The sequence below is a fragment of the Lacerta agilis genome, chromosome 8 (assembly GCF_009819535.1).
Source record: "Lacerta agilis isolate rLacAgi1 chromosome 8, rLacAgi1.pri, whole genome shotgun sequence".
NCBI lineage: Eukaryota > Metazoa > Chordata > Lepidosauria > Squamata > Lacertidae > Lacerta > Lacerta agilis.
The window spans coordinates 62,670,242-62,695,227 of NC_046319.1; the positions used below are offsets into that span (position 1 = coordinate 62,670,242).

Here is a 24,986-nt window from a genome sequence, read left to right on the forward strand (position 1 = left end):
GCAACACTTATGGGGCAAGTGTCCCAATGCCTACCACTGTCAGCGCTTTTACAGAAAGCCCTTGCAACACACTGGACTGGTGGATTCTTTGTTCTATTCCGTTTTTAACAAATAATAGAACTGACAGAACCCCACAAAAGGAGTTAGAATATATTCTGTTAGCTGTGAGATATACAGAGTAAAGTATAAATACCTGAACTCATTAAATGTGGTTCCTGGGGAACCATGCACAACTTCCAATCTGGTGGAATCTTGACCCACCAGTTGGGAGTCTCTGGACTGGAAACATACCTTGTTAAAAACTGAAAGCCAAAATGTTTCTCTTATCACTCATTGAGGTTTTAAAGGAAACTGCCCAGGTTCTGGGAAACAAGGTTAAATCATCATACAAGGGCACACACCAGGCTAGTTGGCTTTAAAACACAGGGTGCATAACAACGAAACATTGCTTGAGCAGTAGGACGCTCTGGAAGCGCATTCAGTGCAGTCTGTTTTAAACAAAACAAATTTTCTCCCAGGTCAAACTTAGGTGAAATTGGTTCTTCTGCTTTGCAACAGAAGTGGGTTGTGCACAGCGCTGATGGTCCAGTGTTTGTGGCAATATGAATCTACCTTCCCATCCCCTGCCCAATTCTGTTACTTAAAAACAACAACATTATTTTTAAAGCCTTGAATGGAGTTTCACTGACGTGAACTTACAAACGACACTTGCAATAAAAAGGCAGATAGCCTGTCTGAAACATGGGAAAAGAGGCAAAACAAATGACTAATCAGTGTTTGAACTGGTGGCATGTACCCCTGCAGATCAAACTGTAAAGGTCAGAGAAGGTATGTATTTGTACACAGTCACAGATTCAAACACCCTGTTGTTCAAAGAGAGCACAGTGCACCAGGAGCTTTTTCAGCACATCTTGTGGAACATCTCATAAGTAGTTTATTTCAGGATGAAGGCAGGTCTAACACCACAGATAGTTTAACAAAGTCCCTCCCCACAGGCTCATTACAAAGACATGTCTTCCTCTTTTGGGAATGACCTCTGTGAAACTATCTCTGCACATTTCCAGCATGGTGAATATAGACTGGGGAGAAGCCAGCAGAAGAAAGCACTAATTGTCTAGCACCCATAATATGGCCAGCATATCTCTCTCACTCCACTTCCTCCATCAGTATTGCCAACTTTAATGATGCTTCATGAAGTATGGAGAATGGATGCAAAAACAAACCTTCATGAACCAGTTTTTTTTAAAAAATGCAAACATAACATTAGAAAGGGCAAGGGGGGAAATGTGCTTCCTTTGTACGTTTTGACTGTATGACTTAAGAGAGGAGAAGTCTCAACCATGTCAGCCCATAGTGGCCACAGGAAAGTGCTGACCTCTGCTGACTTCTAGCCACTTCTGTGGCAATGTTGTGAAAAGATCCTGCTGGCACATGTGGGACTCGGTCTGCATCCTGCCATTGGCATCCTGTGTAGTAGGAGAGGTTTGTGGCAGTGTGTGAAAACAGAGCAAGACTTTGATTGTCACTGGAAGTAATCCCATCGCTTCCATTGTTAACCTCTGAGTGCCATCAGAAGCTCAAGCTTCTGATTTACGCCCATTGCAACTAATATAAATCTAGCAGCAACAACAAAATTACCTACAGAGTTGCTTTTACCTTGGTGGTATCAGTTGCCCTATAAATGGGAAAGCAAAGTAGGTTTATGGCCCTGGAAACAGAAAGTAAGGCCCCCTGGCAAGGTATCCAGTTCTTCCTTTGTTATGTGTGTTTGTATCCACTAATGGCTGAGTGGGGTGAAAGATTTGCAGCAACCTTTGCCAACCTGATGCCCTCTGGATGTTTTGGACTACAACTCCCATCAGCCCCAGCTCTCCTGGACCCTCAGTTAAAGAGGCTGGTGAGAAAGGAAAGTCCTAATGGCTCTTTCTGCCATTTTTAGAATGCATTTCTTACCTCAAGCAAAACTTTCTTTATATTTTATGTCCTCTACTTTTTATTCATATCCTGTCCTACAAGTAAGAGCTCAATATGCTATCGTGTTGTTGTTGTTTTTTAAAAAAAGAATATTGCTGAATAAACACATCACTTACACAACAGTAAACTTTTAATATGTGTTTTTTATTATTTTAAAGTTTACTGTTTTGTTGAACTTAATTATGCTGTTTCTCCCCCGCCCTGCCCCCAAGGGCACTCAGACATCTTAGTAATCAAGGACTCTATCTAGTTTAGTAGTAAAACACTGCTTTGCATGCAGAAGATCCCTGATTCCACCCCCCACTTGAAAGGCTCAGGCACTGGTGATATGAAAAACCTCTCTGTTTCTGAGACCCTGGAGAGCTGCTGCCAGTCAAAGCAGACAATACTTGGCTAGATGGACAAATAAACTGACCTAGTGTAAGGCAGATTCCTACGTTCCTGTACTTATCAGACCGTTGTGGATTGAACCTGGAACATACTGCATGCAAGGCATATCTTCACCACTGATCTACAGCCCCTGACTCATATTCCCACGCATAATTGCATGGGGGTATACAGTATGTTTGAACCAGGCACCTTGGCTGATCTCTGATTATCATATGATTATGTTTGTGTGTGTGTGTGTGTGTGTGAGAGAGAGAGAGAGAGAGAGAGAGAGAATTATATTCCACCCTTCTAATGCATATGCATGAGTCAGGGTGACTTACAACAATTAAAAATCACAATATCATAATAAAACAATAAAAACAATGTAAAATGGAGACAGGCTCAGCAGATAAAAACTAAGTTCATCCCATTAAAACAGTTTACCTCCCAAGCAATGCAAAAGCTCTATTTGCCTGGCAGTATTTAGGGAGCCAGTCTCAGTGTATAGGGTCTGAAACACACACCACACAGCTTGGTTAGAGCCTGCTCAAATTTCCTTCAGGAGTTTGGACTGTACAATTTTCAACTCCAATTCTTTATTTATTCGATTTGCATACTACCTTGCAGAGCAGTTCACAATGTAAAATTACAATATAAAAAACACAATATATATAATATTAATAAGAAGAAAACCAAACCAATCCCCCCTCAACACATTTGAAAGGATATCAGATGTCACTCAACCAAAGGACTTTTGCCTTGTGCCTAAATGTGTATAATGAAGATGCCAGACGAAGTGCAGAAAAGGCCCATTCTCATGTTGCCACTCTCTGGACCTCTCGTGGAGGAGGCACATGAAGAAGGGCCTCAGAAGATGATCTCAGGGTCCAGGTAGGTTCATATGGAGAGAGGCAATCCCTGAGACTATAATGACCGAATGCTCCTCCAGAACAACCCTCTGTACACAGAAAAGTAGCTCTTAAGCTGAAGGCTAGGAGAGAATCTCTTCCCACTAACATGCTATGCTTCTGTCAGCAGGGAATGCTTTTGTATGAAAGAACATTCCATCATATGAGCCTCTACCCACAGTCTAAAGTGATGCAATTCTGGCACAAGAAGAGCCTTGCTGGATCAGACCAAAGGCCAATCCAGTCCTGCCTTCTTTTCTCACAGTTGCCAACCAAATGCCCGTGGGAAGACAATATGGTTGCTCAACCCTGTGAGAACTAGGCCTTCGAGAGAACCAGGACCTGTCCCTACCATTAGGCAGAGATAGGGTTGCCATATATTGAAGAGCAAAAAAGAGGACAGCCTGAGCCACTGCCAGCCCAAGCTGGGGAAAGACGTGTTTGGGCATGTGGGCTGCCGCTATGCCTGCACCCCTCTTTCCCTGGCTCGGGTTGGCAGTGGCCATGGCATGCAGAGCAGCCTGAGCTGCCATACCTGAGCCAAAAATCCCCAATCAACAAACAAACTCTCCCCCCCAAACCCAGACATTTCCTTTAAAATGTAAAAATCCCTCCGGATGGGCATGTTGGCCCCACAAAAGAGGATGTGTCTGGGATTTCCCAGGTGTATGGCAACCCTAGGCAGAGACTGTGGAAGCTGATGCTCAGGCGGCCAGTAGTTGGATCATCTCAAGGACCACCTCTCCCCGATGAAGCAACCTGGACCCTGCATTCTTCATCTGAGATCCTTCTCTGTCTGCCACCTCCCAAGGGAGGTGTAGAGGATAGTGGCACAAAGCAGGGTTTCTCCGTGGTGGCTCTTTGGTTGATGAATGCTCTCCCTGGGAAGCCATGGCTGGTGCCATCACTACCTGTGTTAAGGAGCCAGGCAAAAACATGTTTATTCAGCTAGGCCTTTGGGCCTTAATTTCCTGCATATGTTCTAAGAGGGGAGGTTGAGTTGGACCTGCTCCTTTATGTGTATTACAGTGACCATTTGGGGTTCTTCTTACTCTACATTTTCTATTTGTTTTCAGGGCTTGGTTTTGTAAGTCACTTTGGGTTTGTTTGTTTTTTTAACTACTGATAAATATAATACATAACCGCAACAACAGTAGGTGAAGCCAACTGATCCTGCTGTTGCCACCATCCTCTGCAAAGGCAACACTGAAACTCAGGAGGAGGATGCTGGCAGCCGGTGTCACTACCAGAGTGGCTGTGTGTAAGTTGGGCGCTGGCTGAAGGCAGGCTGAACTTACCCAAATAGACCAGCCTCTACTGGGGAGAGTGAAACAGTCCTCCCAGGCAGCTGGCTTTGTGGCGTCATGACAGGACAGCAAATTATTGGTTATTAAGAGTACTATTATTACTGGGTTTTTTGTTTGTTTTGTTTTTTAGTGCCAGGTGGGGCATTTGTGGAGTTTTCTATCTCAGGTGCCACAAAAGCATGACGGTCTTCGGGTGCTGTGTTTTTGGGCTGGGGGGGGGGGTTGGAGCAGAGGATGAAGACGCCGTTTGCTGCTCGCCTCCGGCAGCAAAGTCTGCAAGGACAGAGACGATACACATGTTCTGCTTCATGTGTAGTCATAGCTCCCTTGGCCTCAGGGTAGGCCGGTTGTCGTCCGTGCGGCCAGTCTGAAGCAAGGCTTCCCTAGACAGACTAGGGTTGCCGCAGTCTGAGGGAGGAGACTCGTTTGAAGTGGAGGCCGGCCCTTTGGGGCTAGGCTGGAATGGTGAACGTTGAGTTTGGGCCTCCCCTCTCCCTGCCAAGGAGAAAGTTGCACACAAAGAACTTCCATTCTTTTCCTCAGCGTCACTCTCTCTGTGTGTGTGTGTCCTTCCTTCCTTCCTTCCTTCCTTTCTTCCTTCCTTCTTTCCAGAGTGTGGGGAGGCACAGACCGTGTAACTGATACTATTAAAAAAAGGGGGGGGAACCCTTCTGGTGCCAGGTGTGTGTTCCCTCAGCCGGCTCTGGGCAAGTAAAGTCCTCTGCTGCTGTCGCACAAAAAGGGGAACTGCACAAAGAGGGCTTTCTGTCAGGCCAGAGAAGTAGCACAGCCAGGTCAGAAAGTTTAAACGGAAAGTGGGAATAACTTTGGGAGGGGGTTTTAACCATTTGACAGACATGGCAGCTTGGAAGGGGATCTGTAGCTCATCAGGGACACCTAGTGGAGACGTGGCTGCAAGAGCCTATAGCCAAAAATGACTTGTGCTACATACACCAGATACTTTAATACATCCAGAATATCTGCCTTCCTCCACCATCATACAATCCCTGCTTATACCTGTAGTTTCCATTTCCCCCATTGGCATGCATTTGAAACTTCCACTTTTTTATTTTTTTATTTTGGTCAGAGTTACCCACCTCCACCCTGGACAGAGGCTCTGAGCTTTTAAATGACAGACAGAAATAATAATAATAATAATAATAATAATAATAATAATAATAATAATAATAATAATTCAATTCAATTTCCCCCCATGACTGCACCTGTTGAATGTCTGTCTGTCTGAATGTGAAAGCTGGGAATAAGAGATACCTGATCCACATTAAAGAGTGCAGCCCTAAACACACCAGGCAGTAAACACCACTGAGCTCAATGGCACTTACTTCTGAGTAAGCATTCATAGTTAAAATCTTCATAAGATGAAGCAGCCATGTTTGGGAGAGGTGGATTTTGCTCAGAATCTCCAGTGTAGTGGAACCTCACAATGACTTGTTTTATTTCCTTTGAGAAAACAGGCATGATGTGGGAGAGTTGTTATATTTGCCTATAAAGCAGCCAGGGGTGAATTGAATGCTTAACCCTTTCCTTGGTGCCATATTCTCAATCTAAATAGCCCCCCCCCCCACTTTAATTAGCTACAGAAATAGCTTCTATTAGCTCTGCATTAGAACGAAATGCAGATACCTGTGCTGTGCTAGTGTTTGTTTGTTTGTTTGTTTGTTTGTTTGTTTGTTACTTGTGGGGGTAAATAGCAGCATTTGAGGGATATTAGACAGCAAAAGCAACACTTGTCCTCTGAGCACATTTGCTCGTGTCAAAAAAGGACATTGTACCTGCTTTAAAGTACTTGGGATTTCCCCCTCCAAAAAAAACCCAAACCAAAACAAAACAAAAAACCACACACCCCATCCTACCTATTTTGGGGCCCACAAGGGCAACTGGTGAAGTATAAAGGTGTTCCAGCAATTTGTTATCAGTCATAGCCCAGATACAGTACACTGTTAAGAGCAACCCTCTCAAAAGAAGGTATTGGTTTGAGGTGAAAAGGCACAGTGCTAATGGGAGAGAACCCTTCTGAGGTGGGATAATAATCAGAACCACAGGTGGGACCAGCAAAATAATATTGTAGAGTGCTCCTGTTCAGGGTGTCAGCCAGCCATGCTTTCTTTCATTAATTCACCTTTCCACCCCTACACTGCTTGACTGTGCAGAACTGGGGCACCAGAAAACTAAGAGGATATTTGTACAACTAAGTGCCCAGCTGTAGATTTGGGTCCCTTGTTGCAGAACGAGATTGACATGAGTGAGCCACCAACCAGAAGGACTGCAAAGGGTGTCTCTGATTGTTCTCCAGGCTAAACTTCTTCTTTTTTTGTCCTCCTTCTCCACAGAGAACTCAAGTGTAACAGCAGGAACAGCAAAGCAGAAGGTGAGTTCTGCGCTGTGGACTTTGTAATTTCACCCCACTCTTTTCTTGCAAAGCAGCAGTGAAACAAATGGTGCCGAGGACCCTTCTGTACAGTTCATTTGTTGTGTAACACATGCACATTGGTTCTCCTGCATTGGACTCTGTCTGCATGGGTTGCATCTGGGCAGGAATAGCCTAACTTCTGCCATCTATGCTCTGGTAACCCCTAGGCTAGGTTACTGCAATGTTGGTAAATGGGGCTGCTTCCGAAGACAATCCAGAAACTGGTGCAGAATTTGGCATCCAGGTTGCTCCCCAGGGCAAGATGGTTTGAGCATATAACACTAATCCTGACCCAATTGCACTGGCTGTCAATCAGTTTCTGGGCCAATTCAGGCTGCTGGCTTTGACCTATAACGCCTTAAACTGCTTTAGGGCCACAATACCCCAAAGACCAGCTCTCGCCATGTCAGCCTACACTCAGATACTGTGCTCATCATCTGAGGACCATGTCTGGAGGGTGACAACATGAGAAAGAGCCTTTTCTGCAGTGGCTTCCCATTTGTGAAATGCTCTCACCTAGTGCCGTCACTACATATTTTTAGGCACCAGGCAAAAACTTTCCTCTATATTAACCAGGACTTCAACTATATGTGGCCTTTTAGAAGTGGGTGGGATGTTTTTAATGTATTTCTCTTTCGTCTTGGTTTTAATGCATCTATGTTGGGTTTATTGTCTGTTTCTTTGTTTGTTTGTTTGGCTGTAAGTTGCTGTGGGTTGCCCTGGGCAAGATAAAATGACTAACAAATTAAAATAATAACAATAATAGCTTCCTCCATGAAGCCCCAGAAGTGAATGCTGTCATATATTGAAGTCTATCACACACTTCTACATGAACCAATTAACATGACAAACTTAATGTCTCCTCTTTGCCTGTTCCAGGTCCAGGTTCCACGTTTGCAGATGTACATCCCAGCAACTGTTCTGCCAAGAGGCATGCCAGTGAAGAAGAATTTAGGAAGCGCCTGAAATCCCAGGGCCCTTCAGTCCCACCAGCAGGAGGCGCCATCCGCAGTTCTTCTGATTACTCCCAAGAGCCAAAGTTATACCAAGCAGGGCATCCTGGTCAAAAGGTTTCAGCGTGTCTGGCAGAAAAAGCCTTGTCATTCAGCATGCTCAGCTTTCCTGAAGGTTCCTGTTCAGCATTAGGCCGCGAGCACAAGTCTAGCTCACTGCGTCATGCTGAGACGGCTGACCGGTGCAAGAGCTTTCATGCCCATGGCAGCACCAAGGCGGAGGATTTGCCGTTGGCCAATGTTCTGGGCTGCCCTGTTGACACCCGGGGCCTAGATGAGACAGCCACGCACGACAGAGCTGCCAAGACCTTCTCCAATGCCACTCTGGCCTCAGGAAGGTGCAACATTGACAACATCATCTCGCTGCTAAAGAGCAAGTGTGGAAATGGCCGTATCAACCTCTATCCTGTGGTGCAGCTCATAGACATCATGAAGGATATCAATCGCCTCTCCCAGGACCTGAAGAGCTGTGGCGTTCACCTGGACTGCAGTGGCCTAGAGCTTAACAGCCACCCACCACTCAATGAGGAAGGCCAGGATCAGGGCCTGCAGTACAGCTTCTACTCCTCACCCATGCTTGCCAGCAGCATCCGTAGCCCCGAGGAGGTAGCAGGACAGGGCAGCACCAAAGCTGAGCTGCCCAAGCAGACCCGACCCACTGGAATCTGTGAAGGAGAGTCAGAGGGGGACACTCAGAGTGCCCAGTACCCAGCCACCCAGAGTAGCCCTGCTTTGAAGGCATCATCAAGCAGCATAGATGAAGCTAGCAGCTCGGAATCTGATACCACTGATTATACCGAATTGGCTGATACAGATATCTTGAGTGAACTGGCTTCTTTGGCATGCCCAGGCCCCCAGTTAATAGATCATCAACATCTGGAGCCCCACTCCCAGTTGCTCCAAAGCCAGGGGCTAGATTCAAGGTCCCAGTTAATTGGTTCACAGTCTCTGGAACACCAGCCTCAGCTAGTAGACTCTAAGTCTTTAGAGCCTCCTCCAGAACCGCTGGCACTGCAGACGGTGGAGCCGCTGCCTGCGCCACTGGGGCTGCAGACTCTGGAGCATTTGGAGCTGCAGAATCTGGAGCCCTTGTCTGAATCATTATCGCTTCAGTCCCTGGAACCCCTTTCTGAGCCACTAGGGCTCCAGTCTTTAGGGACTCTGGACCACCAATTGCTTGACTCCCAAGCCCAGCTTCTGGATCCGGAAGCCCAGCTGCTAGGCCCCCTGCCCAAATTGTTAGACTCCCAGCCCCAGCTAGGGACAGACGAGTCCCTAGGATCACATTCGCTCCAACCCAGCTCCCACCTCGGAGGATGCTCCCTGAGAGGAGTAGCAAGGCGAGGAGCAGGGCGGGGAAGGGATGATCACAGGAAATATGCTCTACGTAGAACAGATAAACCAAAGATGCTCTGCCGCCGGCGGAGAGGTGGCCGGGGCCGGCGGGCAGAGATTGTAGCTGAGAACAGAGTCCTCCCCATGGCTGTACCGGTGGAGGTGGTGATGGCACAACCAGATGAAGTCAGGATGCCAGTGACAGCAGAAGTGATGGATCCCATCGTTTCCCCACTGGAACCTGAAGATGGTCAGAAACCAGCCGCCAACCTGCAGGTCCAAAAACCCAAGTGCCGTGGAGTACGAAGGATGGTGGTGAAGATGGCCAAGATCCCTGTCTCTCTTGGGAGGAGGAACAAGACGACATACAAAGTGTCCTCCCTCAACAGCAACTTGAACCTAGAAGGCAAAGAGCTCACAACCTGCAGCTCGTTGGAGCCAACTCCGCTGCTGAAGATGAAGAACAATGGTCGTAACGTCGTGGTGGTCTTTCCTCCAGGTGAAATGCCTATTATCCTAAAGCGCAAGCGGGGGAGACCCCCCAAAAACCTGATGCTGGGTCCCTGCAAACCCAAGGAACCCACCCCAGAAGTGAAAAAGCGGAGGAGGAGGAAACAGAAACTGGCATCACCACAGCCCTCCTATGTCGCCGACACCAATGATAGTAAAGCTGACTACTCTGATGTCCTGGCAAAGCTTGCCTTCCTAAACCGCCAGAGCCAGTGCTCAGCTCGTTGCTCCCCGCCTCGCTGCTGGACCCCAAGTGAGCCAGACTCCATCCACCAAGCCCCAGATACTCAAAGCATCTCCCACTTTTTGCACCGGGTCCAAGGCTTCCGCAGGCGTGGTGGTAAAGGAGGCGGGTTTGGACGTGGAGGGGGCCACTCTGCCCGGTCACCTCGCTGCTCCTTTAGTGATTTTTTTGAAGGCATCGGCAAGAAGAAGAAGGCAGCCCCAGGAGCAGCCATGCATGCTGACCCTGTTCACCCACGAAAAAGGGGCCGGCCAGAGCCCGACTCCATGGAGAAGCCGAAGAGGAAGAGGCGGTCCCGCAAAAACGGGGCGCTGTTTCCTGAGCAAAACCTTGGCCAGAACTTCAGTGATGGGACCTCTGAGTGGGGCGGAGACAAAGAAAGTCTTTGGATGTCCCATCATGGACACCTCTCCAGCCAAGCCAACAGGAACTGCAGTTACCAAGACTCTCGGACCTTCCACTCTTCGACGCTGGAGACAAGTTCATCCAGTAGGACTGGTTTTTATGGTGGGAGCAACCCATCATCACAGTCAGAACTAAGCCAGGAGAGACAGAGCCTCTTCACAGGCTATTTCCGCTCCCTGCTGGATTCAGATGATTCCTCTGACTTGCTAGACTTTGCCCTCTCAAATACACGCTCTGAGTCACGGAAATCTGCTCCTTCGTACACGGCCCCTCCCAATGCCATTGCTACGCAGAGGGGCATGGCATCTTACCCAAGCAGAGGGGGTAAAGTCACGCCCTCCTCCACCACCACTACTGCTACTACTGAGGCACCCTTCCACACAGCCATGACAAGCCGGCAGTCGTTCCCTCCCAGCCGATCAGCGGGATACAGCCTTTCTCAGGCTGCTTCGGAATGCCGCAGCACAGATGCCTTTCAGAAGCTGGCGCCTCTCTCAGCTGTCTCCAGGTCACCCACCGCCCACTCCACAGCAGCCTCCAGCTATGCACAGTACGGCAGCTTCAGCAGCAGTGGTGGGCAGAGCGTGACACCTTCTAGCTTGTTCCAGCAAGGGAAGCCATACCATGCCACACAGGACTGCCCCAACAACAAAGACTGCAGCTTCACGTATGGCAGTGGCAACAGCTTGCCCTCATCACCAAGCAGTGCCCATAGTGCCAGCTATGCCCAGCAGACTTCGGGGCCCAGCTTGCCATTGAATAAGGCCTCCTTCTTCAACAGCTCAGATCCCAGCCAGTTCTCCAGCTCCTCCCACACACCCATGAGGTGCGACAGCCGGGCAAGCACTGTGTCCCCAGGTGGCTACATGGTCCCTAAGGGTTCGGTCTCCTTTCAGCCCTCCCCAGAGAACTGCCGGCAGTTTCCCAGTGCCTCCCAGTGGGCTTTCCGGCAAGGCTACAGCAACCTGGACTGGAACTCTGAAACCTTCAGCCAGCTTTACAACCCAGGCTTTGACTGCCATATCAACGAACCCAATGTTATCCTGGATATCTCCAACTACACACCCCAGAAGGCCAAGCAGCAAACCGTCTCTGAGACCTTCTCCGAGTCCTCATCGGACAGTACCCAGTTCAACCAGCCAGCTGGCTACAGAAGGGCCAACAGCGAGGCTTCGTCTAGTGAGGGCCAGTCCAGCCTCTCCAGCCTGGAGAAGCTGATGATGGACTGGAATGAGTCGTCTTCGGCCCCAGGTTACAACTGGAACCAGAGTGTCTTATTTCAGAGCAGCTCCAAGCCGGGACGTGGTAGACGGAAGAAAGTGGACATATTTGATGCTGCTCATCTGAACTTCTCGACAGGTGCATACCCCTCCAAGAGGGGCACGGGGGCCAGGCAGCCACGAGGCTCCCGAGGTGCCTGTGCCTCCAAGAAGGAGAGAGGCACTGGCAAGACCAAGTTCCCTACCAAATCCCAGCAAGTGAACCCCATGTTTCAAGACAGTACAGATTTGGGCCTCGACTACTACAGTGGAGACAGCAGCATGTCGCCACTGCCCTCCCAGTCGCGGGGCTTTGGGCTCAGCGAAAGGGACCCCTGTGACTTTGCTGGGCCCTATTCCATGAACCCCTCCACCCCTTCGGACGGCACCTTTGGGCAAGGCTTCCAGAGTGACTCCCCTGGCCTAGGGCAGGCAGACCTGGACAGCAAGCATTTCCCCGCCCTGCCCCACCAGCTTGCTGCCCCGCCCCCTCAGCAGACTGTGTTTGAAGCAAGCTTACAGAAAGCCTTCTCGCCCAACTGCTCCCCAACCCTGGCCTTCAAAGAGGACTTGAGGCCCAGCGATATCCGCAAGCTCCCGGCCTGCGACTCGCTCAAACACAGCATGCAAGGGGCTGGTGGCATGCCCCACCCAGCCGCGCACATGTCTTGCCGGGACCTGCCCATGTCCCAGCCACACTACGACTCGCCCAGCTGCAAAAACCCCAACTATTGGTACTCCCCCACCTCCAGCACCCGCAGCCCTCCCTACGACAACAAAGCTGGGGTTGGGATGCTAGTGGACTTCATGGGGAGAAGCCCAGATGTCTCCTGCCTCAACCCCCACCTGACCAGCCCCCCCAACACCAACCCTTCCAAGAGCGAGAAGGAGCCTATGGACATGGCAAGGGCCCACCACCGAGGGGCCTACATTTGCCCCTTGATGAACGACTTGAATATCTCCCCAGTCCCAAGAGACTCTATGCTGCCGCTGCAGGACAACTATAGGTACCCCAGTTTTGCACCCCAAGGGCACCCCATCATGACTGCAGCCCAGAAGAGCGCATTTTTGGGTCCAATGCTAGAGCAACATCCTGAGGACACATTCACAGTCACCTCATTGTAGTGTCATCTGAAGTGCCAACCAGACAACGAGGTTTTGTTTCAGGGTAGGTGCTGGAGGAAAAGGGGGTGAGGGAGGGGACATGCTTTAGTGGGAGGGAGGGTGTCTTGGGCTTGTTGTGTAACTCAGCTTCATCACAGCTGTGCCAGGAAAGGGCTTCCTGGCACATGAAAGGCAGGAGGAGGGGGAATCAAACCTGGGATGCACGGTGGCAAAGGGAGGGGAGAAAGGTGGTGGCTTTGAGATCCTTGAAGCCCCTTGCCTTAAAGCAGATGTCTGTGTGCCAGCAGTTACTACATAGGAACGAGGCCTTTGTATGACACCGGGTGTGCATGTTATACAGCTGCAGGCAGAGGTGTAAATAAGCAGGTATGTATTCTGCATCTTACGGCAAAATGTAGGCGAGGTAGCTCTGTGCTAATGATGACTTCACATGTAACAAAATGCAGTTCCCTGTGTCTTTGTCCCAGGTTGGCGTTTTCCCTTTCAATAACTTCTGTAGGGTGCTTATGGCTGTCTCCAAGAAGTCATGGTCAGCAGAAGTTCCTGGACACACATTTTTTTTAGACACACAAATGCCCTTCTGATATTATAGAAAGGATGCTGTCACACTGGGGTAGAAACACAGGGACCTGTGTTTTGTTATAACTTGTGAATCATCCCTCAAGTTAGCAAAAACCAAAATGCTGTAAATACAGGAACTATGTGTACCTAGCCTCAGCTTCCAGGTGCATGCCTGAACTTGAAGGGCCTTTCACTACTTCCGAAATGCACTTCAGCCTGAGCTCTAAAGAACCTCTAGGTGAAAGAAGCTCCATCAATGAGGGGCAGGTATTGAGAATGCCTTTCTACAAGCTCTAGAGGTGAAAACTGTTAACAGGAGATTTGGGGGTGATTTTAGAGAGGGAAAGTAGCTATAAAGCAAGATGGATCCAAGCTATTTGGTTTATTATATTTCTGTTATTGCTGTGTTAGCCACCTTGGGGACTATATGCAGAAAGGCAGGAAATAATAGATAAATATATTAAGGGAGGAATTCAGCATAACGCTAAGCTGAACACCTCTGCCAACACTAGTATCTCTGCTTGCCTGGTGGAATGTTCTGCCCTTTCCTCTTATGTGCTGTTCCAAGGATTCTCCTGAACCAATTCTGGGTGTGTGCATGGGGGGGGACCCCATTGTGCCAGCAGAAGTTCTTGTAAGCCTTCCATTGTCAGGGCTCATTAGTTGAATCCTGCCCAAAGTGCTGAATAGGTGGTCACCAAAAGCTAACAGAAGCAAGTGTGGGCCTCTCAAACACAAGTTTAATATTATTCTGTTGTGCTCTGAACATTGTGCAATTGGAGGCAAAAGGTTTTAATTTGCAAATCTCACTGGGTTTTAGAATGGGTATGATTGTGAGTGTATAGAACCTTGTACAAGCAAGGAACTAACACATGCACACACAGCTAGATGCTGTTCCACATTTTGAATAATAGAATTATAGAGTTGGAAGTGACCCCGTGGGTCATTGAGTCCAAGCCCCTGCAATATAGGAATCTCAACTAAAGCACCCATGACAGATGGCCATCCAACCTCTGCTTAAAAACCTCCTAGGAAAGAGAGTCCACCACCTCCCAAGGGAGAGCGTTCCACAGTTGATCAGCTCTTACTGTCAGCAGTGGCGAACTTCGAACTTTCAAATTTCAGTGGCACCCTGTGCAACACCAAATTCATGACCACCACCACCACCTCTCATCTTCCGTTCTAAGTCATTGTTGCAGCACCCTCTCAGCTTGGCGCCCAGTTTGGGCCAACCAGCCAGGCTCCCCTAAGTCTGCCTCTGCTATCATAAAGTTCTCCCTGATGTTCCGTCAGAATCTCCTTTCTTGTAACTTGAAGCAATCATGGATAGCTCAGTTGGCTAGAGTGTGGTGCTGATAACGCCAAGGTTGCGGGTTTGATGCACATATGGGACAGCTGCATATTCCTACACTGCTGGGGGGAGGACTAGATGATCCTCAGGATCCCTTCCAACTCTAAAATTCCAACTCTGTGATTCTATGATCATATCTCCTCTCAGTTTCCTCTAATGCAAGCTAAACATACCCAACTCCCTCAACCGTTCCTCATAAGGCTTGGTTTCCAGACCCTTGATCATCTTGGTCACTCTCCTCTGCACACATTCTGGCTTGTCAATATCTTTCTTAAACAGTGGTGCCCAGAAATGGCTACAGCATTCCAGGTGTGTTCTGACCAAGGCAGAATAGAGCACTACTATTATTTCCCATGATCTGGACACTATATTTTTGTTGATGCAGCCTAGAATAGCATTAGCTTTTTTGCTGCTGCATCACACTGGCCATGCTGGCTGTGGCTCATGGGAGTTGGAGTCCAATAACATCCAGAGAGCCACAGGTTTCCCCATTCCTGGTCCAATGTAATTTAGAAAAATGTGTGCTGTTATATCATTGCCATGTGAGTTTCCCCACCCACGCTCCACGTCATTTGCTGTTTACAGGGATCGTGAATCTTACCATGCAATGACGTCTTGTCATGTGTTTTGTCTTATAGCACTTTGTGGAACAGAAAGGATGGAAAACCAAATTGTGGCTTTCCGTCTCTTTCTCACTCACACACACACACACACACACCACCCCCACACCCCATAATGTCCAGCTTCTACCAAGGGTGCAGTGTTAAACTATGGAATATCTCTTTCACAAATATTTGAACATAGCTTTTTAAAGCAGGTTTCTAAAACACAAACCCATATACAGGCAACTCCTGTTTTGCGTGAATTCAAAGAACATGTGGCCATTTTCAGACCCAGAAGGGGATAGAATGGGGGCAGGGTGGGTTTATGCAGGCTCCTCTGACAGGCACAATGATTGCAACCTGACACAAATGGTGTGTGTAATGTTACACTGAACACCTTGTTAGAAGGGCTGGGGACATAAATTGAGTAGGTATTTTTTCCTCTATAGAAAAATACTATAGACTTTTTTTAAAGTGGCAGGTTAATTAAATTTAAGTAGGCCCAGTAAGGGTCAGATAAAACTGACCATATGGAGAGGTTGTACACTTTTACATTGACATAGCAGGATACGTGGCCATAATATGTATAGACCATAAGTTATCTATCAATCTCTACTCTAAATAAAAGCAGCAAGCATATGTACCAGGAGAAGTTTAGTAGGTTCTTTTAAAGGCCTACTAAATTGAAGATTCAAATAAGGGGATTTGTTGGACAAAAGGCTATTGGTCCCTTGGGCTCCATGCTCCATGCTGCAGAATGAATGTGCATGCTCTGATGGAATGGGCCACGTTTTGATACATGTCTCTCTCTCTCTTTTCTTTTTTCTCCTCCCTTCCCCCTCTCTTTTTCAGAGCTACTTTAGCCAGCACTTTTTCTGGAACACTTTTCAAGTTCTGTATTTAATGGAAATCAAAAACTGATCTTTTTGTTCATTTGTTTGTTGGTTCTTTTGGGGGGGTTTTCTAATAAAAAAAATAGAGAGAGAGAAAGGAAAAGAGGGGGAAAGGAGAGAGATAAATACCCCCTTTAAAAAAGAAAGAAAGAAAAAAGAAAATATATTAAAAAATAAAAAAAAATAAAACTCACTTTCTTTGAGAACGGCATGGAGACGATTTTTGAACCAGACCATGTTGTCAGCCCTCCTCTCCTCCCACCCTGCAGTCCAGCAAAAAGACAATCGAACGATCACAGCCACTGCCCACGTGGAGTGCAAGAGCCAGGGGAGCACTTGTGATGCCCAGCACCACCCACCCACCCACCCACAGCATGCATACGAGAAACACACCGGAAGGCAATGGACAACCTACATGGATAGCCATGGGAACGGAAAATTTATTTTTGTTTCTTTTTGGGAGAGGGAAAAGAGAACCGTCTAATCTGTGAACTCAAATGAAAACTCAGTAATGAAGATTGGAGACTCAGCATTTTCCTCCTCCTCCTCGTAGTTCTTTTTCTTTTTTCTTCTCATCTTTCTCTTGTGCAGTTCTTATTATTATTATATTATTATTATTATTTTTCTCCCGGGTTGTTTGTTTGCATTTTTTTTTTATTAAAAAAGAACATTTTTGTTGCCGTTGCTTAATCTCTTTGGAGAGCCCAGAAGATTTTACAAGTCTGTGAATGGGCCTTGGGGACACCGTCATCTGCCAGTAAGTAACAATCTCAGTCTCCTAGCTAACAGTCCAATGTCCTTTCAGGGCCTTGTGGGAAAATAAAATGTCTCACTGTGAGATGCATAAGAGCAACACTGGTGGAGTTCCACTGGCACAGCAGGACTTTCGTTTCCTCTCCTCCCACCGCATGTCCCCACCCCACCCCATTAATGTCTGAAGGGTTGCCATCTGCAGCTGATTTTGAGGGCACATGGGGGCTGCAGATGAAGGGGAATTTCTCTTCCACTAGTGCACATGCCTTATGCTAATGGAACAGGAGTACTGAACACCACCCTAGGTATTTCCAAGAGGGCCAGCCGTCAAGTGGTGTGGCATATGCAGACAAATCCTGGGATTGGGATCAGGAGGAACACCCAGTGCCCTCCCCGGCATTCACTGCCTGAGCATCCACTTCACTCAACCTAAAGGCAGGACTGGCCTTGCATTGGGTCCAAGACTATAGTGGAACACAATTAATGGGTGTATACCCCCCAAGTGACGATGCTACTGTTTTGTCACCAACTTCACCTCTTAAAGCAATTGCCCGTTTCCAGGCTCGGCCCAACCCTTGTTTAGTTTTTCTCTGGCTAAACTATGTCTAGACGCACACCTGTTCCTTTAATCCTCTTGATTTTGCACACCTTCCTGCCAAGAGTTTGCCACCATCAGAAAGCGTTTTCCTGGAGTGCAGGTGTCTTTCTGGAATTTGCCCCTTTCCTCATGAGTTTCCAGCTCTAATCAGGATGCACTCAAAGCCATCAGGGCCTGGGTAATTTGGCACTAATTGCATGCCAGGTCTGTTTCTCACTGGCTTGTTCAATTTCAGAGAGGGCGTCCCTTTTTACAATCAATCGATATTGGATTAGCATACTGAAACAGCCATATTAAAATCACATTAAGTGCTCATTTAAGCCCATTCAATGGAAAGTATGTTGTGTGGGGGAGAGATGGGTCTGTTTATTTCCTTAACCCTTTCCTTGATGTTTATCCTTTTATCTCTGCCACTGAGCTCTCAGGAATCCACAGAACACTATGCATTGAAAACCTGACTTTAAAAAACTAATAATTAGAAAAGTAGGTTGTTGCTTACTTATTTGTTCTAACCGGCTTTTGGGGACTGGCTGCTTTTAATGAAACGGCTGGTGCCGTGCTGCAATTATTGTAATTATTTGTATGATTTTAAAAGATTTTATATATGTATATGGTTTTATTTCTATCCATGTTTAATTGCTTTTTAATGATGTTTTTTTTCTTTGCTTTTAGCAGTTCTTATTTTTATATGCAAACTGCCTTGAGTCCTGTCAGGAAAAAATATGGGGAATAATCATCATCATCACCATCATGATAAAGCCTGGAAGCTGCCTTATACTGAGTCAGACCCCATTGGTCCATCTAGCTTAGTATTGTCTACATTGACGGGCAATCTCTAGCATTTGTGACAGGAGTTCTCCTCAGCTCGACCTGAAGATGTGGAGGATTGAACGCAGGTGCTCCTCCACTGAGCTACAGCCCCTCTTCAAAGATCAAGGCAGTGTACAAAACATATAAGCAGGTCCTGCCCAAGTATTTTCCAGTTAATACGTGAAATAATCAAGAAACGGACTGGAGAAAGGAGTGCATTCCACGGCCCCCTCTGCACAAATGCAGAAATTGGCACCGGATATAGAATTCAGCACACAGATAATCTTCACTCTCTTTTTAAGAGCATGTTTATACATCACTCAAGGCTATGTAGACTGGAAAGTGTGTGGGCTGAGCAAGGCTCAAAAGCCTGCTGAATCAGATCTGCAGTGGTCAGGGAGCATGGCTGCTGTATCCCGCATAGCTCTGTGCTGCAAATCTTGAAGCAGGACAAATGGTGGAGAGAAAGGAAATGCATAGAAATTGTGGCAGGACTCAGAGAAGAATCATAGAGTTGGAAGAGACCACAAGGGCCATCCAGTCCAACCCCCTGCCAAGCAGGAAACAACCATCAAAGTATTCCTGACAGGTGGCTGTCAAGCCTCTGCTTAAAGACCTCCAAAGAAGGAGACTCCACCACACTCCTTGGCAGCAAATTCCATAAGAATTATGGCCTATCTCTCTGACATTGTAGCTTTACATATGAAAGTGTTTTTTTACTTGAATGAACATACAAAGGGGCCTTCTTCCATCAAAAATCTTGAAAGGCACATTCTAGGAGGATTCATTTATCTATTATTATTTATTAGGTTCATTTACATGCTGCTCTTAATATAGAAAATTCCGGTTCAGAAATTATGTACTTTTACAACAATCTTTGTATTGGCTGTGGGGTGTCATTCCTTTTACCATTTTCCTGCTCCTCTGTCCTATCTCTTCATACATCTGGTCGGCCAGTGGTAGGCAAGCAGTCCTCAACCAGTGTGACCGCTGAGGGCACTGAGAGGAACAGGATGGCGGGGGGCTGCAGCTCATGACAGCTTGTCCCCTTTCTGGATCTGGTTTCAGTAGTGGCATGAAAACAACTAGCAGGCGATAATATCTATGTTGCAGACAGAATCGCACCCACATTATTTGCTATGCTGTGCAGGCTGCAGAGTTTTTGATGGGGCTTTGGGGCAAGATGCCCTCGTGAGGCCTCTCTGAGTGGGCTCACTTCCTCCTTGCTGTTCACCGATGCCTATTTGCTTGCTATCTGCACAGCTGCTCCGAGAGGCCACTGAACAGACAGTGGCAGCAAAGAGGAAGAGGAGGAGCAGGGCCCAGGGGAGCCAGAAGTCCACAGTGGGGCCTTTTTTGGGGTCCCCACCGTGCCGATCCCTGACACCTGCTCCAGGAACCAAGTTGTGAGTGCAGTCTCAGCTCATCATGTCTCCTGCTGCTGAATGAGAGCCTTAACAATGGAGTAGAAGAGTGTGTTTTTCCTCTGCACACCCATCTTCCATTGCTCTGAGACAGAGGTGGCAACAGCAGAGCAAAACGGTGACTTGTGAGTGGCCACTGTGGACTTGCTCCTGCATGCACCTCTATATGTAGCTTCTTCACCCCACACTAAAAAAGTTGCCGAAAAGCTTTGGGTTGTTGTTTCTTTGCTTACTTGCTTCTTTTTTCACTGCAGGGTGGGACATGGTGGGCACCCGCCTTTTGATAGAAAGAAGGGCTTGGAGGAATACCTGATTGAGCATACTGGGATGGAAAGGTTGACATATACAGAAGCTGACTTAGCAGCTCTGCACCTTAAAATCTCAAGCTGTATGCAGACTGGCTGTCATTACTCACTACTGAACAGGGCTGGTGTCAAGGGTCTCCATGGTCAGGTTTGAAGTGCAAAAAGCTCAGCTTCTGTCAGAACCCCCTAGGCTGCAGCCCTCCCCAGGATCCATGGTTTTTAAAATGAATAGGGCAGAGCTGGGAGAAAGGTTTCAGAGGCAGACCTTAGCTAGGGCACCCACTCCCACCCACCCTTTAAACATGTGTTTCTAGGACTGCTGTGGTCAGCACAGTCCCCCCTTTTCCTCCTGTTGCTGCTCCTCAGTCCCTTCCAACTAGCATCCATTTTGATGCCACTTCTGAGAGCCTCTCAGCGGTAGCTGTCCAATGGGCACCTTCTCCTGCTCTCCCATGCTAACTAAGCTGAACAAGTCTTAGCAGTAACAGTCTCTATGACAACTGATCCCTTAGCTCTCCTCATCCTTTGCCTCGCTAGGATGCCTGTCACTCTGTTTCTTCTGCCTGAGGGCCTCCAGCATCTGTCACGGGAGGGTTGAATGCTCCATTCCTCTGCATTTTTATGCCTCTTGATCCCCAGGTGGCTCTGCCTCTGGAACTACAAAGCTAGGTCCCTTGGACTTAGAAGCAGTGCCTTCTGTTTTTATTTAGGCATGGCTGGAAAGATCGCCATGGTGTGGCCAGGGCTAAATACTGAGCTTGGATTCAGTCCCAGAACATGTATGTGAACACCTTGGAACCACACAGTCGGTGCCTCAGTCTAACCACACATGACGTGACTGCGGCACCACTGGTGGCTCCATGTTTTGGAGGATCCTTGGGCAAGACAGCCTCCGTGGCAGCCCAGTTCAGGACTGAGTAACGACAGTCCGGCTGCATACATCTTGAGATTTTTAAGGTGCAAAGCTGCCAGGCCAGCTCTTGTGCATATCAGCCCTTCAACCTCCATACACTCAAACATTCAGGTATTCCCAAGCTCTCTTTTCTGTCAAAAGGACTGTGGCCACAATCTCCCACTTGGTCGGTAATGCACTCTACCAATCCACCCAAGGGCCAGTCTACTTCTCCCTTTTGTTTTCAGGGGCCAACTGCATGCGTTTAAACTACAAGTGCTCTTAACTAGGTAGTTCTGACCTTGAATGCAGCGTTTCCCCCTTACAAATTGCCTGAGTAGAGGCCCCATTCCAGATTGGAACTCTTCTGTGAGGGGTAGGGGGCCTTTAACCCTTTGCCATCCCATTGCAGTCTTGATCCAAATTGGGGCCTCTATACTAGCAATATAATTTGCAAAAAAGTGAGTGGGTGGGTAGGCGGAATAGACATCCCATTAACAAATAGGGGCAGTTTTTTCTGCAAGGCCCATAGCTCAGTGGTAGAGCATCTGCCTTGCATGCAGAAAGCCCAAAGTTCAATCTGTGACACCTCTAGGTCAGGCTAGGAGAGAGCCTTATCTGAAACCATAGAGAGCTGCTGTCAGTCACTGTAAACAATGCTGAGCTAGATGGACCAGTGGTCTGATAGGCAGGATTCCTGCATTGTGGGTGGTTGGACCAGATGACCCATTGGGTCTCTACAATTCTATAAATCTATGAGCTCTATGTTCCAATGATGCGGTATGAAAACAAACAGGGGCAAAGTGTTAAAAACAACATGCAAGGGTTTTAATCCCCTATCAATAAATAATAAGAGCTATGCACAATTCACAATTGTTCACTTCAGGGCTGGACAAAAAACCCTGGACTCAGGAGCAGAGCTACACCGTTACAGTCACATATAGCTTGGTCCTTATACTGAAAGACTTGTTGAACGGCATCAAGAGACATCGTAGGCTAATAATACGCCTCCCATAGATCAGCATAGATTGCAACATGCCATGAGTAGACAGCAGATCTGTGGCTGAACAATGCCCTGATACCTCTAGTAAGAAAGACAAGCCACACACTGTGGGATGATATGGTAGCTCAGTGGTAGAGTACATGCGCTGCCTGCAGAAGATCCTGTGTTCAGTCTCTGGAATCCCTAAGTAAAAGAATTTCAGGACACCAAACTAGCAGAGGCCTTTGTGTGGAAATTGGGAGAGTTTGTGCTAATCAGAGGAGACAACAGTGAGTGAGATGGAGCAGGGATTTGACTGGTACAAGACAGCTCCATGTGTTCAAGGCAAACAGTGTGTATGTTCAGAGGCCCTCTAAAACCGTCACATTCTGAATCTGAGGCTACTTTTGAAAAACCACATACTTTGGAGCCACTTGGCTGCACTGACCTGCTGTTGTTATGCTGGTGCTATTTACCCGAAGGTGGGGATCCTGTGGCCCTCCATATATTGCTGGAGTACAACTCCCATCTTCCCTAACAACCAACCAATGCTGGCTGGGACTGATCAGTTAACATCCAGCATGATTTGGAGGGCACCAGGTTCCTCAAGCCTAGCTTCCATGTCACTGCTGTTAATTCTTCCCCTTTGTTTCTGTTCCCAGTTCCCACAACCAACAGGAAGATCCTCCCCCAACCACACTGGCTATGCTCTTGTGACAAACGGAAATGCACCCTTCTTGGTTCCTCTTGACATTGCTTCTCCAGGAGGCTGGGGAGAGAGAAGGAGGACTTCCCCCTTGAAGAATCCTCATCCACTGAGAAGTCCCTGCAAGAAGACAGAAGCCTCGTGTTGCCTTTCCCTCCCTGTCCCCCTGCCCAACCCCAATGCACACCTGTGTTACTGTGGCCCTCTATGTTACTGCCTCTCCTACCCCTCCCTGCTGCCCCCAGCCCCAGGTCTGTCACTGAGATGCTTGTGTCTCCTTTGTTGAGAAGCAAGGTGGGGTGGAGGGTGGGGAAAATGGGGCTTTTCTTTCTGCACAAAACCAGCAATTGTAAATACTTTTCAAAAATATATAAAAAAGTGAAAAAAATACAAAAGAGCAAACACAATGAAAACACACGAACACACACACACACAGCGCGTTTTCAAAATCAGAAATAAATATTGAGAGGAGAAGAAGAAGAAAAAAAGGAGTCCAGAGAGAGTCAAAGCAGGAGAGAAGCTAATTGTGTCAGATATGCACTGAGAAATCTATTTGCAGATTGATTGACAAAAAGTAACAAGAAGCTATTTATTGTATATAATGTTTTATTATAAATCGTGTATTGTATATTGCATCTGTACATCTGCTGTGGTTTTGTGATGTGCAAATTTCAGCATGGGTTTCCTTGAGGTTTTAAGTTGCTTTTTTATTGTTTGTTGAGGGGGGGATTTTTTTATTTTATTTTATTGTTTTGTTTTGTTTTTTGGCAGTACGCACCCAAAGATCCAAATTTGTATTTTAAAAAGAAAAGGGGGGGGGAGATTAAAGACAAGCAAATGCACCCTCTTTTGTTAGGGAGAGGGAGGGGAGCAACGGCATTTTCTGAGTTCTCATTGGCCACTTGTAAACCGAAACGAGTATTTCTTCCATGTGTGCCCCGTTGCGCCAGTGCTGAGCTCAGGGTGTATGTGTGTGTGTGTGCGTGTGCGAGTGACTTCTTTTTCCACCTTTGTCCTGCCCTCTCTATTCCCTCCTTTTCCTGGATTTGGAAACTTATGTACAGCTTTGTGGATTGTGCAAAAACAAAAAAAGAAAGAAACTTAAAAAAAAGAGGAAGACCCCCCACCCCTGTTCTGTGTTACCCATAACTGATCTGAACTGTACGACTAAATATACCAGACTTGGTAGTCGACTGGAGACAGAACACACCTGATTTGTCACCATATAAGCTCCTGCTTGCTTGATTCCTTCCCCAGGCCACGTTGCCTTCATCCACACCACCCCTCAAAGCCCCTCTTTTTATTTTGCTTCCCCTCCCCCCTCCCTGTGCCCCAACTGGTCTTTTTGTGTATTTAGGAAGGAATTTTTAATAGACACTTTTTATATTAAAAGAAACCTATATATTGAGTGACGAGGCTGCTTTGTGTGCTTCTGTTGACAACTGAATGGATGCCTAGGGTATCTCGGGAGCATCTGTTGCCAGCACTTGGGGATTGGGGAAGGGAGGGGCTATAACTAATGCTTAGCTCATGCACTTCAGATGCTATGCTTAGTTATGCATTGGGGTGGGGGTGGGAGAGGCACTTCTAAGGCCAAATCCAGGAACAATGGGTTGCAAAGGCTGCCATTCTGACATTTGGGCTGCAATCAAAGGGCATCATCAGATGGAGAGCATAAGCTTTTGCTCTTTGCAGTTCTGTGGGATCCTGATTTCCAGCTTGCTGCCACTTGGCTCTAGGCTCTCAGCCTCTCTGTTGGCGGCATGAAAATAGCTCGCTTGTTTTTCTCGATTGAGAGGCCTCTGCACCAGAACACCAGAATAAGCTTGGCGGGGTGGATGAGATTTTTTCTGGCCTGCATTTCAAAGCGGGAAGCCTTGTCTGTGTGACTTTGTCTGCCGTTGCTCCCACTGTGGTTGGAAGACAAGGTGCCCTAAAATATGTTGTGCTGCTGGGAAGCCAGGAGGAAACTGAAGGGCACTTCAAGATGGCAACTTACACACACACACACACAGTTCAGCATTTGTGTGCTAATTCAGGGGAAAGTGGGTGCCATCACAATTCACAGGTAGCTTTTTTTTTTTTGCTTGTGCACAATGACTGACAGACAGATTTTTTGTGTGCATTTTAATATGCCAGTGTCTGCTATGTGGGACAAACCACAAAATGCCACCCCACAACCCCACCAAAAAGAATGGGGTGAGTGAACATCTACATCAATAACAAAGG

General features: G+C 47.4%; 1 protein-coding gene and 1 long non-coding RNA gene across 7 annotated transcripts in view; both read left to right on the forward strand.

Moving 5' to 3' along the window:
• Nucleotides 1–16,361, forward strand: part of AHDC1 (AT-hook DNA binding motif containing 1) — a 181,960-nt gene extending 165,599 nt beyond the window's left edge. For all 6 annotated transcript variants that reach the window (XM_033157892.1, XM_033157893.1, XM_033157890.1 and 3 more), the window contains 3 exons: nucleotides 6,910–6,947; nucleotides 7,869–12,923; nucleotides 16,247–16,361. In XM_033157892.1, coding sequence (XP_033013783.1) covers nucleotides 6,910–6,947; nucleotides 7,869–12,880 — 5,050 coding nt within the window. In that variant the 3' untranslated portion in view covers nucleotides 12,881–12,923; nucleotides 16,247–16,361. The remainder of the gene's footprint in view (nucleotides 1–6,909; nucleotides 6,948–7,868; nucleotides 12,924–16,246) is intronic.
• Nucleotides 16,362–16,409: 48 nt separating this feature from the next.
• LOC117051483 lies at nucleotides 16,410–24,169 on the forward strand. Its single transcript, XR_004427187.1, has 2 exons — nucleotides 16,410–17,044; nucleotides 22,714–24,169. It is a non-coding gene; the product is annotated as an uncharacterized LOC117051483 (long non-coding RNA).
• Nucleotides 24,170–24,986: the final 817 nt, after the last annotated feature.